The sequence below is a fragment of the Typha latifolia genome, chromosome 11, assembly GCF_019914945.1.
Source record: "Typha latifolia isolate L0001 chromosome 11, TyphaL0001v2, whole genome shotgun sequence".
Classification (NCBI taxonomy): Eukaryota; Viridiplantae; Streptophyta; class Magnoliopsida; order Poales; family Typhaceae; genus Typha; species Typha latifolia.
The window spans coordinates 8,094,248-8,108,404 of NC_133096.1; the positions used below are offsets into that span (position 1 = coordinate 8,094,248).

The window sequence follows — 14,157 nt, forward strand, 5'->3', positions numbered from 1 at the left end:
AATATTTAATTCGGTCCAGAAGTTCTTTTTTTTTTTCCTTCCTTCCAGAACTTCCCATTACTTTTGAGAGACGCCAAAGTCGTACACGGCTCGTCCCCAATCTTGACCGCTTGTAACGTACCCATTAACTTCCCAACAAAGCAACCAATCGATCAACCAAAATTCAAATTCAAATTCAAAAAATTTCATAAAATTCAAATATCAAATTCCAGGCAAAAGTTGCCTTCTTTGGTAGATTTTTGAGTGAGCGAATCTTATGCTCGTGAAATGTATTACCTATATATTGGTGGGAAAGCGAGAAATTTCCGGGTCTTAATTGGCGGCCGTCCGCTCGATGCCGTCTAATGTCTTCCCATAAACCCACCCCCCAACTATATATATATATATATATATATCGGCGGAGGCTTCTCCTAATTATTTTCTCCCAAATAGTCAGTCTTCGTCTCCCTCACCAAATCAGCCACCAGCGACCTCGATCTCCTGCAGCTCTAACAATGGCTTCTTCCACTCTTAGCAGATGGGTGAGGCCTGAGGTAATTTTATTGTTCTTCTTCTCCTTTTTCTCTTAACTAGTATTGCCTTGAAACCAATTGCTTGTTCTTCAAATGTGTACAGTATGTGGCTTCGTTATTATTGGGATTATAGTTTTCTTACTATATTCTTCTGGTTGTCCGAGTTCTAATGTATGATGTTTATAATAGTATCGAAAGATTAAACTCTATTTTTGCATTTGCATACCATGATAGATGTGTAATAATAAAAAGAAAACACAACTTCTTTTTCTTTTTCCATTTTGAGCAAAATGTTGGTTTTTGATATCAAATAAAAATGAACACAAAGTTCATAACAAAATTTTATTTAAATTATTATTATATGTTTGTTATCTGAAATTGGATCGGTATTATTCTAGATGTATTAGAAAATTTATCTAATTCCATACAACTTTGTCTTAATAAATTTTTTGAATTCGATCTCTAATTTAGTCAATTACAATGGAGAGAGTATGATCACACTTTAGTTCAAACTATAAGAGAGTTAGCTGCTTTGATTGAAAGTACAGGGTGTTTTATAAATTTAAACTAAATCATATCAGAGTACAGTATAGTTTATCCTAAAAATAAACATAAAGTTTATATGATTTTATCATATGAAATCAGATGGTTGATACTTTTCTGGATGTTTAGGTTTATCCTCTGTTTGCTGCTGTTGGTCTGGCTGTTGGCATATGTGGCATGCAACTAATAAGAAATATCTCCAGCAACCCAGAAGTGAGGTAGGTTAAATGAGTTGAAGCAGATCACAAATTTGCATTGATCTATGTGATGTTTGTTATGTTTTAAGACAAGCATTAGGAAATATTTGAACATGGACTAATTATCTCCATTCTCCTTAAAAATATCAATGGTTTTCTCTTATATCTTATTACTGCTGAAAACTTTAAAAATATTATAATGTCATTCTATTATCATCATAATTGCTCCTAAAATCTTTTGACTTTTTTAGAAATTCTAATTATGTTGGTTTTTGACGAAATATTTATAAAATATTCCTTAACAAAAACATATGCAATGACTAAAATACCTTTTTTGTTGATTTTTTTCATGCATAAAAAATTTCTTTTCTTCTACAGAAATTGATATAGTTTTAAAATAGTCTAAATTTAGTGTTAACCGTGATAAGTTAGATTTAACAGATGGAACGATAATCTTAAAAAAACTCAAATTTCAGTGATAATTATGCTATTTTGAAGAATATAGTGACAATTAATTATGGTGTAACAATTATATAAAAAAATTTAATTTAATTTTAGCATTTGTAGTAATTGATGGTAAGTTTATTTTCTTGGCAGGGTCACTAAACAAAATCGAGCTGCAGGAGTACTTGAAAACTTTGAAGAGGGAGAGAAATATGCTCAACATAGTCTGAGGAAGTTTGTGCGCAATAGAAACCCTGAGATCATGCCATCCATTAACAAGTTCTTCTCTGATCCAAAATGAGAGATTATTTGTCAAAGATTGTGAAATGTTAACTGAGATTGTAACTCTGTGGTTCTCTTGACATTGCTTTGGGATTACCATTGGAGAAGAATTTAATTAGTCAAAAAAAAACTATAAATATTTGGTATATTGACAGTGGATGGTGTCAGTGTTGGTTGCTGAATAAATATCTCAATACAAATTTATGAAGAAGTTAAGCAAAGCATTTGTGGTGCATCTATGTATTCAATATTCATTCCTATTTACTAGTCTTCTGGCATTACAGGAGTAAATAAGTGCGAGCCAGCTTTAACTCATGCTTCGAGATTAAGATAATATTTAAGTTCAGCTCAGTTGAGCTCGAGTCTAACCAGAGTTGCTCAATAAATTTGCCAGCCCTAACTAGCATTTGCACAAGGGAGGAAAGAGCGAGCCTTTTACTCTGAGTTGATTTTATGTTGATTTGAATCCGTGAAAACTATGTTGTATATCACATACATTCGCTACTTTTTTAGACTACAATCCTTTTCTAATTATGGAGGTGACCTCGTTCACTTTAAATTTGTCTATTTTTATTTTAGGAATAATTTTTTTAATCTTATTTTACAACTATTTATTATAGAATACAAAATATATTTATTAAAATTATATCTTATACCATTCTAACTTAATTTTTAACTTACCTTTGATATCTATCTGATTAATCTACTTAATCAAATAATATTATAGTTTCATAAAAGAGAAAAGTTTTTTTATTATCTTTTCTTATTACTTTATATCATATTAAAAGTAATCATTACTTTTTTTATTCTAGAATACAAATAAATATATAAATAGTTATTCATAAAATAAATTCATTCTTTTAAAAATAATAAATTAGAATACCTATTATATAATTATCTTATTCCATATAAGACTTTATAGGAATTAGGCCTCAATTTTCATATCTGCATTACTTTTAAGCCTAAAGAGAAAGTTTATTTATTATCATTTATATATATAAAAATTTATCATTCAACTGAAATTAGATGCAAATCTCCTTATAAACTCTTAGAAGTTTTTTTGTTATACTTACGGCAAAAGTATAAGAGAAACTAATATTTAAAATTAAATAAGAGGTAATAATCTAATATTTTATACTCAGATCGGCTTCGGTAGGTTAAATAATAATACAAAATATCCATGAAATCCAAGTAAAGGAAAGGAAGAGAAGGTTTAATCAAGAATTGTAGTCCGGACATGAAAGTAGAATTCTCATACTCGAACACGATCATCATCAGTCAAGCAATCCAACTATTTGCTAGACTTCTTATGGCAGAGCTCTTTGATCCATCCAAACGTGCCACTCTTCACCTTCTTGAACCGCGACTGTGACCGCCCCTTGGAATCGTCCTTCCCCTTCTTGCCTTGGACGTCGGCCTGAGGCGACGGTGGCGGATCGGCGGTGGTGTCCCACTGGTCGGCCCAGGAGAGCCCCCCGACGTAGTTAGAATTCATCGATTCTCTCAATTCGCCCTTCTCTTTCTCTTCTCCTAGCTACGCCATGCGCGTATGCATGCATAGCTACTGGGAAGCGAGATTTGTTAAGAATAACCTAACAGAGGAGATCGAATATTGTTCCTGTCCATTGGATTTTATTACTGTTTTTGGCTATGAATGGAGGTTGCATGAGAAAGCTGTTACGGTTATCTTAAATTGGAAGTTATAATGTTGGAAAAAAAATATATATATATATATGATCATGAAATAAATTACGTGGAACTAAATAAAAACAAGGTGTCAAGGACACGGGACTTGCGAGTTTTTCTGATTTGAGAATATTCTTTCTATTAAGGGTGTAAACGAGTAGAGCACGCGCGAGCCGGCTTTGCCTCAGACTCAAGCTCAGCTCAAGTCGAAGCGAGCTGATCTAGCGAAGCTTAAGATAAAAAAAAACTAATGACTATAAATATACTTATATATTTACTCGTAGAAATTTTAAAAGATATTTATTTAGCTCGTGACAAATGCTAAGACCTTGTTTAATTAATTAATCAAAGGCTAAATAATGCCAATATTTAGCTCCACTTTATGCACAAAAATATATAAAATACCTCAATCCATCCATGATTCATTAATCCTAAGTACGTAACTAATCAATTGCATTGCCGGCCTTCTCTCTCTATATATCTTCAAAGCTAATTCTTAAGGTCGAGATCTATAATTATTGTCAAACGTATTAAAACATTGCACCAGCCAATGAGGGGCCACGTAGGACGGTACGCCGGCCTCAACTACCTTCACATGTTCCCCACCCCCTCTTTATCCCCACTTCTATCCACCCAACACCACTTCTCCTATTCCAATTCCTAGGAATAAGACCACTTGGACATGGGATAACTACTCGTGGACCCCCTGAATAAGAGGGTTGGATAACAAAACTGGACTTTTAACTATTCTAGGTTCATGTTTACATAACTGACTTATAAACTTATTTTCGAAACGAATGAATGTTAACAAGAATCACCTTCCTTTCGTGATAGTGATTTTATTCAATAAAAATCGATTTTTTAACGCCTTAGTAGTGATCCATTCAACAATTTATATATAAGATAGAAAAAAAATTGTGAAAAAACTTAATATATTAAGTTATTTATATATAGAGTATTTTATAAATTACACCTTATATTTTAACTATTATTGAATTCACACATCGTTTTTGACGATTTTATAATCCGATTCTTTATTATTTTTATAATTTTTATTTAACACCCTGACGTTATATTGACTAATTAATATCGACTAAATTACTAAAATATTTTTACCATTATTTTTTCTCCTCTAAAGAAGTCATGAATAATTTAGGTATTTATAAATTATTTTATATATTATAACAAAATATTTCTTTGCTGGCACCGTTTAATTATTTAAATTAAATAAGAGTGTTAAATAAAAATTATAAGAAAATAATCGGGTTTAAAAAAACTTCAAAACAAAATATATAAAATATAAGGTGTGATCTATAAAATTCCCTTATATATATATATATATATATATTATAATTTTTATCCACCGGTGCCCAAACTAGGCTGAAGGAGAGATTGGTATAAAATATTTGCATGGCATTCATGTAAATAAGTTTACATTGTTCGACGTGAAAAATTAAAATAGTAAAGAAAAAAGTCTAAAGAGGTTGGATAAAACTAAGTCATCCTGTACGGTAACCTCACCGCTTATCGATTTCAAATTCGGGCATATCCGCTTCATCCACCGGCCGTCCCCCATCAACAAAAAAAGCCGAGAAAAAGTTTAAATCCTTCCTCAAAAAGAAACCAAAATAATCCCCCAAAAAGACACCCAACGAACGGCCCACACGCGAGAGAGAGGAAGAGATCTAGTGGAGTTGTGAGACCGATCGAGGAGGAGATCGAGATCCCATGGCGACGGAGAGGGAGAAGGAGAGGGAGGCGGAGCTCGAGAGCGCCATGTACACGAACTGCCTACTATTGGGCCTAGATCCATCGCTGCTGGCCGTGGCAGGCGGAGGCGGAGGTGGTTCGGGCGCGGTGCGGGTCGGCCATTTCCGGCACTCGAATCCTCGTCTCGGGGAGCAACTGCTCTACTTCCTCCTCTCCGCCCTTAGAGGGCCCGTCCAATCCGCAAAGGTTTTCTATCTTGACTCGGATCGGCGGTTCCTGTGTGCTTTATATCTAAAATTTGAGTTCTTGATGATATGCGTATGGTTGATAGGATTTCGATAGAGTGTGGCCGATATTTGATTCGGCCCAGTCGAGGGATTTTCGAAAGGTGCGGTTTTTGCTTTTGATTATTATGCTACAAAATTTGGGATTTTTCTCTCTTTTTTATTATATTTTAGGTTTGTTAATTTTGCTGATTTGTGAGTTTGATTTGGTCCGGAGAAGATCGTGCAAGGGATCATAAGTGAGCTGGAGTCACAGGGGGCGTTGCCGAGGAGTAGTTCTAGGGTTTCTTCTCTGGCCACTTGTTGCGGGCCGAGGTTTGTAGCTCATACTTTGACTTATTTAATTTGCAGCATTTTGGTCTTGCGCATTAGATCTTCAGTTTTTTTTTTTTTTCCTATCTGCATTTGTTGGAACTGCTATTCGTTATGTTCAATAAGTTTGTTTGAAGAATTTGGCCATTGTTTTTAGAATTTTTTTTTTTAGTCATCCGTGTGAATTTGTATTCTGGATAATTTTGAGACAGCATGGTAAATAAATGGCCAATGATGTATATACTGATAAATTGATTTAGCTAATCTTAATCGTTTTTGCTATTATTCTTTGCAACTTTTGATCATTTCCATCAATCAAATTCTAATTGATATTCATCTTCTTTACCATGATTTTGTCTTACTGTACATGGACTTTTCAGTTTCTTATATCATACCCATGCTTGTTATTTATAATTTTGCTCTCTAATGTGCCACTGAAAATAAGCATATATTTACTTCATGCAGATTTGTTGAGCTTTTATGGCAACTTTCTGTGCATGCTTTAAGAGAGGTTCATAAACGAATGTTTGCTGCAGATGTAGCATCAAACCCGCTGCCTGCTTCACTAACAGATTCTTCTTATCTACATGCAGCTGCATTACTCCCCGTGACTAAGGTAATTGGATCATTCAATCCCTTTTTCATCTTTTGGGCGTTTGACTTTCTTTCATTGTTCGTTCTTTTAATTTGATTAAGTTTTAATTTAGTATTTCCTTTGGGTACAATGGTCATCAAATGGAAGAAATGTCCATAGAATCATTGGTTCCAACTAGTCTTTCCTCTATTGAGCAAGGACTAATTCAGTTTGGGCTGTTAAGCTAAGTTGCTTTTTGTTTCTCATTATTGATCACTTCTATGTCATGTAATGTACTGCTGACCGTCTCACCTGTATTAGTGTGTTCACGTGGCAGGCTGTTAATTCTGTATTGAGGTGTTAAACATCCAATCTCTCTGTGTTTGTGTGTCTGTGTGTGTGGTGTGTGTGAGAGTTGCTTATCACTCATCTAGTGCCTTTTGAGATAGTCTTAAGTTACTTTCTTCGATGCACAAAATTGTGTGTGTTTATACTAATATTGCCACTAATATTGCTTGCTGTAATTTTTGTCCTTGGTGTTCAGCTTGTCAAGTAAAAATCTACCTTGAATGCAAGCTGCAGTTAGCTTAGCCTAATATTAGCCCTAGAGATTGGGAAGGAAATTACTGTATTCTTTTGATAGAAATAAAATTGATATAATCCTCTCTGGCAATAGCCAATTATTACTGACATTTGTATACAGTCACATGGGATCATCTATTGTAGACTTATCTGGTGACTTTTCCTATGTTTGAAAGAATAATTTCTTCCAAACAGGCAAGGATAGCTCTCGAGAGGCGAAAGTTTCTAAAGAATGCAAACATCGCTGTTCATAGGCAAGCTACATGGTCTAACTTAGCCCATGAAATGACAGCTGAATTTCGGGGTCTTTGTGCTGAAGAGGTAGATGGTAACTTCTATATGGTCCCTTTAGATGAATTTATATGCCAGTTTTGGCCAGATTAATTCATTTCTGTTGTTTCCAATATACAGGCCTATTTGCAGCAAGAGTTAGAAAAGCTACAGGATATGCGGAAGAAAGCTAAACTGGAAGGGGAATTATGGGATGATTGTCCTCCTAGCTCTTCTGGACAGAACTTGCATTTGGTGTCTAAGGCTACTCGCTTGTGGGAATCATTATTATCTCGCAAGAGTATGTATATTCAAAATCTTTTAGTTATTGTTAAATATAAGTTGTGTTAATTTGCCAAAGTTAAAACATAATCCTTATCTTATCTCAACATATGGACAAGAATTATAGCATTTCCTTTTGGCATACTAAATTGTGACTGGATAATTTCTTGGCCACCAAATAATATGGCATACAATTGACTATTTGAGGAAATTTAGTATTGAGAGGAGTAAATTATGTATATTTAGTTCCTGTTAATTGATTATCGAGGAGAGGGGTAACTTAATGTGGTGCAAAGGCTTACCTCTTGTGCTCAAATGGTCATGCATTCGAGCCACAGAATATTCTCTCCGATGATGGAGGTAAGGTTATGTGCATCTTGCTTCCCTAGACCTCCCAAAAGTGGGAGCCACATGTATTTGAATACTTCTTTCCTCTGCTGAATATTGAGCACTATCTATTGGATGTAATTTTTCTCTATTTTTTTCTTCAATTGTGTTTATCTTTATTAGAACATGACAAAAGAGCAGGAGTATGGCAAATTGTCGTCTTGCAAAGTGGGCAGTTGGAATTATTTATCTTGGAGTTCCATGCTGTCATATTAATTAAAATTCATTTTTTTTAAATAGAGAGCAAATCAGTCTCATATACACATTCTCTGTTAGTGGGAAGCAATCTAAACAAAATAAAGTTCTGATCTTTCTTTCCTCATTCTTCAAATACCAGCTCTATCATTCTGGATTAGTGTCTGATTTTTTCTGTTATTTTGAGCACCATAAGGGAGACTCTTTTTGCTGGTTTACTTATTTTTTTTAGTTGCAGGTCAACATGAAGTTCTAGCTTCTGGGCCTATTGAGGATCTGATAGCTCACCGTGAACATAGGTGAGAATCACCATTTATTTTTTAAATAGTTTTATTATTTTATATTTTTGTGTACGATTTGTTTAACTTTACGAAATATGTTTCTATTAGGTATCGCATATCTGGCTCATCTTTGCTTGCAGCTATGGATCAAAGTTCTCAGGTTCCATATTCAGATGTACTGTCAGCGCAAACCGGTGAAATATCTCCATCCACAGATCAGAGAGAGCAAAATAATTTTCCTCAATCACAAGGAAAGAATGAGTCTCTTCCTAGAGCAGATGATAGAGGTGGAAGGCTTCAACCTACTGTTGATGTAGCTGAAATTCTTCGACGTTGGACTCATGCCTTACAACGTATTCACAAACAATCACTTCATTTGGTAAGTTACTAGGTTCTGCATAATGGATCTCTGATCTATCATGTAGTTTTTTCATAATATTCAAGATGCCACACGACTCTTATAAATATTATATACAGTAGCACAAATTACACAACTAACAATAACAATATTGGAGAGTTGGATGAAGTTATCTTTTCTACCTTCTATTTATATCTAGATATTATAATGAGTCCTTGAAACCATGGATCCTAAAATCGGTCGATCCCGACTAGACCGGCTGGTTTTGGCCAGTTTTAGCCATTTCGGCCGATCTGTCTCGGCCGTATTGGTTGAAAACAACAATATCGGCTAAAATTATTTTTTTAAAGATTTAGGTCTAATCTAAAATGTATCTAACCTAGAAGACATTAATAATTGATGTCATTAACTGTTTTCTTTTCAAATTTTTAGTTTTTACTTTCTATCTCTTACTCTCATACTTCACTGAGTTTATTTGACAGCCGTTTTGATGAGTTCCTTTGGCTAGTTTACACTTTGATGAATTTGGAAGAGTTTTATTTCTTACTCTTTTCCTTATTTATTAAACACTCTTTAACTCCTTTTATTTTTTACTGCTATAGAACAACAGTGAAGAGATATCTCTCTCTTCATGTTGTTTTATAGTAATAATTTACGAGTATAAAAGTTTGTCTAATTTAAATCGAAATTCATTATAATATTTAGTGAGTTTTTTCTTTAGTTTTAAAGTCCATATGTCACTAATTTATATTACTTATTTTTCTGTTATTGTTTAGAAATTTTCTGCATTTTAAATAATATATATAATTTTATATAATTGAAAATAATCCGATCCGATATGACTGGCCGATACGTATGGTTTTTTTAACGGCCGATTCCGATCCTGATACCGAGTTTCTGAACCTTGCTTGAAACTGTATCATGACACCTAAAATACTACAAGGTAGGTTGCCTCTTGTTGCCTTACATGTGAAAAAATATTTTGCACTGTGAAATATAAAAAGACGTGTGATCTGTTTGCTATAGGTTACTTGAGACTGACATTTCATATTTCTTTCGATCTATGAACTTAGATACATATATTTTCAGGAAGGTAACTAATTGTTTGTGAACTGTTGGTACAACAGGCCAAAGCTAATGACGGGGAGGGTCCAGAATTACTTCGTAGTGCATCCGACAGCAGTACTTGCGGTCATGCTGACTCATTGGCCGCAACCCTTGCTGAACATCGCCAACATTTAGTTAGTATACAGGTTTGATATTTTTCATACGACCAATAGCTATTATAGTTTCTTTTGACTTTTGATAAATTCTTATTCAGTGATTAAGGTATGAGTATAATTCTTTCTTGTTAAAATAGAAAAACAAATATTAGATAACAAATGATTGGACGGTGTGCTGAGTAAATCCGGGAGATCAGTAATATTAGAGTTGATTGGTTTGCACAAAATTTTACCACTTTAAAGAGATAACTTTAATTGGAAGGATTGCACTTACCTGCACCACCTGATTCATGAAACTTTTGTGTTCATTGTTATGCATGCAATTCATTGATTAGTTTTTATTAAACTAAGAACTTTAGATGAAATTGCTTTTCATTGGATTAATCAATATAAGAATTTGATTACACTCTTACATTAATATTATTTGTAAATTTAGGGACTTATTGATCAACTAAAGGAAGCTGTTCCAGCAATGCAGAAGTCAATATCAGATCTCACTGAAGAAGTAAACAGTATTTCCTCATGTACAATGGATGAGTTAGATGCAAGACCACATTTGTGTGTCCAATCTCAAAATGTTGGAAGACAAGAAGTAAGAACTACCTGACTTTCTCTTTGTACTTAAGCTGTTGGATGATTAATATCCACGCTCTAGTTTATGCATATATATATAAATGCTCTAGCTGATTATGTATTTCCTTGTAAGCAGGAAATTAGCAGTGATGAAGTTAGTGAAATGACTTCAAAGCTTTCTTCACTCCAGATTGAGAAAGTTGCCTCCAGCCCCACTTTAAAACTCCCTCATTTGTTTAGTCTCACTCCAAATTCTTCGTTGAAAGTCTCGGCCACACCGAAGCGTCAAGCTATGACTAATTCATCTAACCAGGAAATGGTACCGGCAAGAAAATATCTCACTCTGCCCTCTAATGATCATACAAATGGTGTAGCACAAGGTTGACACCTAACAATTTATTTCTAAATCTATCCTTACAATATATCAAAATTAATTGATAGCCTATTTCACTTGTCTCTATTACTTTATATTTCTCTCATGATCAGGAAAAACTACAGTTAGCAAGAATGTTGGGTTTTTGTTAATCTTTCCTTTTTGTTTTACAGAAGGTGGTCTTTACTATGCTCAGGACATTAGGCGTTCTGTTCGTGAAGCTGCTCTTTCAAGGCCATCAAGCAACTCAGATTGGTCACAAGACAAAAGTAGTGATGATGGGTCTGAACACTTCTTCATCCCACTCCAAAAAAATGCTTCAAGGAAAGAAGCAGATGCTCTGCCAAATCGGAGAAAACAAAAGTTGGTTTTTCCTCCTCCAGTCCAGAAGAGTACAAAAGATCTCCACTTGAATACTGAAAACCAGTTAAATTTGGCGAAAACCATGTCAAATAATCAGGCAAACCTACTACAAACTGCCAGTCGTAATGCACAGAGAACATTTCTGGATGCTGATGATGCATTCGATCATGTTTTCTCACCTCCATTGCTGATTGAATCATCTTTCTTCCAAGACACTTACGAAGACTTACTTGGTATGTATTTTGACATGCTTTCACCTTCCCATATTCCAAATCCAGACGAGGAAATCCATTGATTATTTTGTTTAACATGTGACTGCATATTGATAAACCTTAATCAGCAGCAACCATTGCGTAAATCCTATGGGCATGCAAATTCTATGGGCACAGGGATACCTAAACCACATCCTATGATTAATACTGTCCTATACAAATCTGTAGTGATACATCTTTGTTGATGTCTCATTTTTCTGCTACACTATATTTGCAGGGTGCCAATGATAAATTTACAAATTTTCTTTTGCAGCACCGCTATCGGAAACTGACACAGCTCTGATGGAGCACTAAAACTTGAGAAAGTGTATCGCAGTATGGACACCTGAATCTTAACTGCTCAAAGAATGCTCTCAATTCTTTGTGAATCCTAATGTTTAAAGGCAACACGTGTGTACCGTTACATAAGCACCAGTATCATCCTCCTCACTAATGCATGCTCGGTGTATAGGCAAGTCACCGTTTTTAGCTCGCGGCGTCTTGAACAGGTGCTTCAATATGATGGACTGAGCAATGTACTGATATTGTTGTACACAAAGCTATTCCTTTATAAACCTTTTATTTGTTGTATTTGTATTGTAGTAACCAATCCACCCATTGAAATGCCAATAGGTTCTCCTGAGTTTTGGTTTCCGAGATTCTAAGCAAAATGATGTTTACAGAGAGCAAGGAATGCTATTGATAGAGCGACGTTCCATAATGATAAAAAGGCTCATATATGTATTTGTTGGTGCGGATAAATTCTGAAAGGTATCTGAGCTATAGTACAATTATTAATTTTTCATCACATTTGATAAAATATAGGTCGAATTTAAAAATATTTATTAAAAACAGAGTAGTAGAGAAATTGATAAGTTTAAAGTAATAAAAATATGCATATGTTCAAAATTTTTAGTATGTCATTAGTTATCTAAAATTCAATTAATAATATTTTAGATGCCTTAAAGATGTTATTTAATCATTTACATCTTTGTCTCCAATAGATTTGGACAGGCTAATGTGGCACAAATAAAATACACGAGAATAAATTAAATTTACACTTAACCACGAAAAGAAAGTATGATTGGTGTAATAAATTTTGGACTGCTCCAGCCAATGAGGAGTGATCAAATACTATTAATGTGTGAGAAAACTGTGGGTTCTTTTAATAAAATAAGGCTAAACCTTGGGTGGTGATAATATGATATACAAATGAGCCGGCCCGACCCGAAACCCGGTGCCGGATCGTCATCGTTACTAACAATTTATTTTGACATTCGGTTAGGAATTAGTAACATTTTTAACTTAGTAGGATTAAGTGATACATTTTAAGTTATTATTTTAATTTTATATACTAGCATAAAAAAGAAGAAGATTATATTGGTATAAACTATTATAGTGTATAATAGTTACACTTGATGATGTGATATAAGTTTAAAAAATACTTTCATAAATAATAAAAATACTATTTGTAATAAATATATGAAAAGAAGAAATAGAAGTGGAAAAGGAAAGGAGAGAGTGTAATTGAAATAATAATTAATTAATTAATTAATTAAAGTGACTTATTTTCAATGATTAAATAGTAATTATTAAATATAATAGTATTAAATTGAAGAGTGGAGGAGAGAGAGGTATATATTACCATACTAATACGAGTCCAATGATTATTTATTTACTATGTTAATATATAAAATAATTATACCAAAATGAACTTATTTATATTCTATAAGTTAATAATACTTAAATTCAAGGGGTTTCAACTATAGTATGCGATTACGCAGCCTTTTCACATAATGTCTGATATTTGTTTGTTCTTTTCTAATCTATAATTAGTGTTTACATGTGATTTATTGTGGTGGTTGTAGGGCCTTGTTTTGGTTCATATACTGTGACATTAATAGGAATAACTAATTTTTATAATCTTGCGGATAATCTTAGTGGAGCCGACGCCTATTTGTAAAAGAAAAATTCTAAGGGTTGTTGATTTTGGACCAAAGTACATAGGATAATATATAATCGACCTTTTTATATTTTTTTATTTTCAAAATTGGACCAATTCAAACTCGCAACATACATTCGACGTAGTGGAACCGCCATCTAAGATTTCTTTTCTTTCATTAGTTTTCTCCTCAGATTGAAGTATTCATGAAGACGATGTGTTCCAATTCTATGTGCCTCTCTCTCTTCTCTCTCTCTAAATATAATATAATAGATCATGAAGATAATACTGTCGTCTTAACAGGTTAGTCAAAGTCCAACGTGGAGGAGTGGTCAACTTGAACAGTTTATTAACGAAAAGTGCGTAATTAGCACGGTTTCAAACACTACAAATAATTGCAATGTGACATTATTTTGAGCATCAATCAATTTTCTTTTGAATCTTATAACTATCGCAATTAACAATACAAATAATACCACTCATAATAGAAGAGATTTGATCAATTGGAGATAGTTTAAGTGGTTCGAGTCTTA

General features: G+C 33.7%; 2 protein-coding genes across 2 annotated transcripts; both read left to right on the forward strand.

The window, feature by feature from the left end:
* The first annotated feature begins 313 nt into the window (after window positions 1-313).
* LOC140797843 (uncharacterized) lies at window positions 314-2,199 on the forward strand. Its single transcript, XM_073151525.1, has 3 exons — window positions 314-533; window positions 1,185-1,273; window positions 1,850-2,199. The coding sequence occupies exons 1-3, from the start codon at window positions 345-347 to the stop codon at window positions 1,995-1,997; spliced, it is 426 nt and encodes a 141-aa protein (XP_073007626.1). The 5' UTR covers window positions 314-344; the 3' UTR covers window positions 1,998-2,199.
* A 3,042-nt stretch (window positions 2,200-5,241) lies between these two features.
* Window positions 5,242-12,336, forward strand: LOC140798225 (AUGMIN subunit 6-like). The gene is made up of 13 exons (XM_073152000.1): window positions 5,242-5,620; window positions 5,706-5,762; window positions 5,879-5,973; window positions 6,436-6,586; window positions 7,322-7,447; window positions 7,538-7,697; window positions 8,499-8,559; window positions 8,650-8,920; window positions 10,027-10,152; window positions 10,559-10,714; window positions 10,832-11,075; window positions 11,242-11,664; window positions 11,957-12,336. Exons 1-13 carry the CDS (start codon window positions 5,393-5,395, stop codon window positions 11,995-11,997), a joined length of 2,139 nt encoding a protein of 712 aa, XP_073008101.1. The 5' UTR covers window positions 5,242-5,392; the 3' UTR covers window positions 11,998-12,336.
* Window positions 12,337-14,157: the final 1,821 nt, after the last annotated feature.

What these genes read in the sequence shown, in the direction of transcription:
- LOC140797843 (XM_073151525.1), top strand. Translation starts at nt 345, where the DNA reads ATGTCTTCCCATAAACCCACCCCCCAACTATATATATATATATATATA. An exon ending in GCAGATGGGTGAGGCCTGAG is followed by an intron (nt 534 to 1,184) that starts GTAATTTTATTG and finishes CTGGATGTTTAG; the next exon opens with GTTTATCCTCTGTTTGCTGC. An exon ending in TCCAGCAACCCAGAAGTGAG is followed by an intron (nt 1,274 to 1,849) that starts GTAGGTTAAATG and finishes TTTTCTTGGCAG; the next exon opens with GGTCACTAAACAAAATCGAG.
- LOC140798225 (XM_073152000.1), top strand. Translation starts at nt 5,393, where the DNA reads ATGGCGACGGAGAGGGAGAAGGAGAGGGAGGCGGAGCTCGAGAGCGCC. An exon ending in AGTCGAGGGATTTTCGAAAG is followed by an intron (nt 5,763 to 5,878) that starts GTGCGGTTTTTG and finishes GGTCCGGAGAAG; the next exon opens with ATCGTGCAAGGGATCATAAG. An exon ending in ATAGCTCACCGTGAACATAG is followed by an intron (nt 8,560 to 8,649) that starts GTGAGAATCACC and finishes TGTTTCTATTAG; the next exon opens with GTATCGCATATCTGGCTCAT.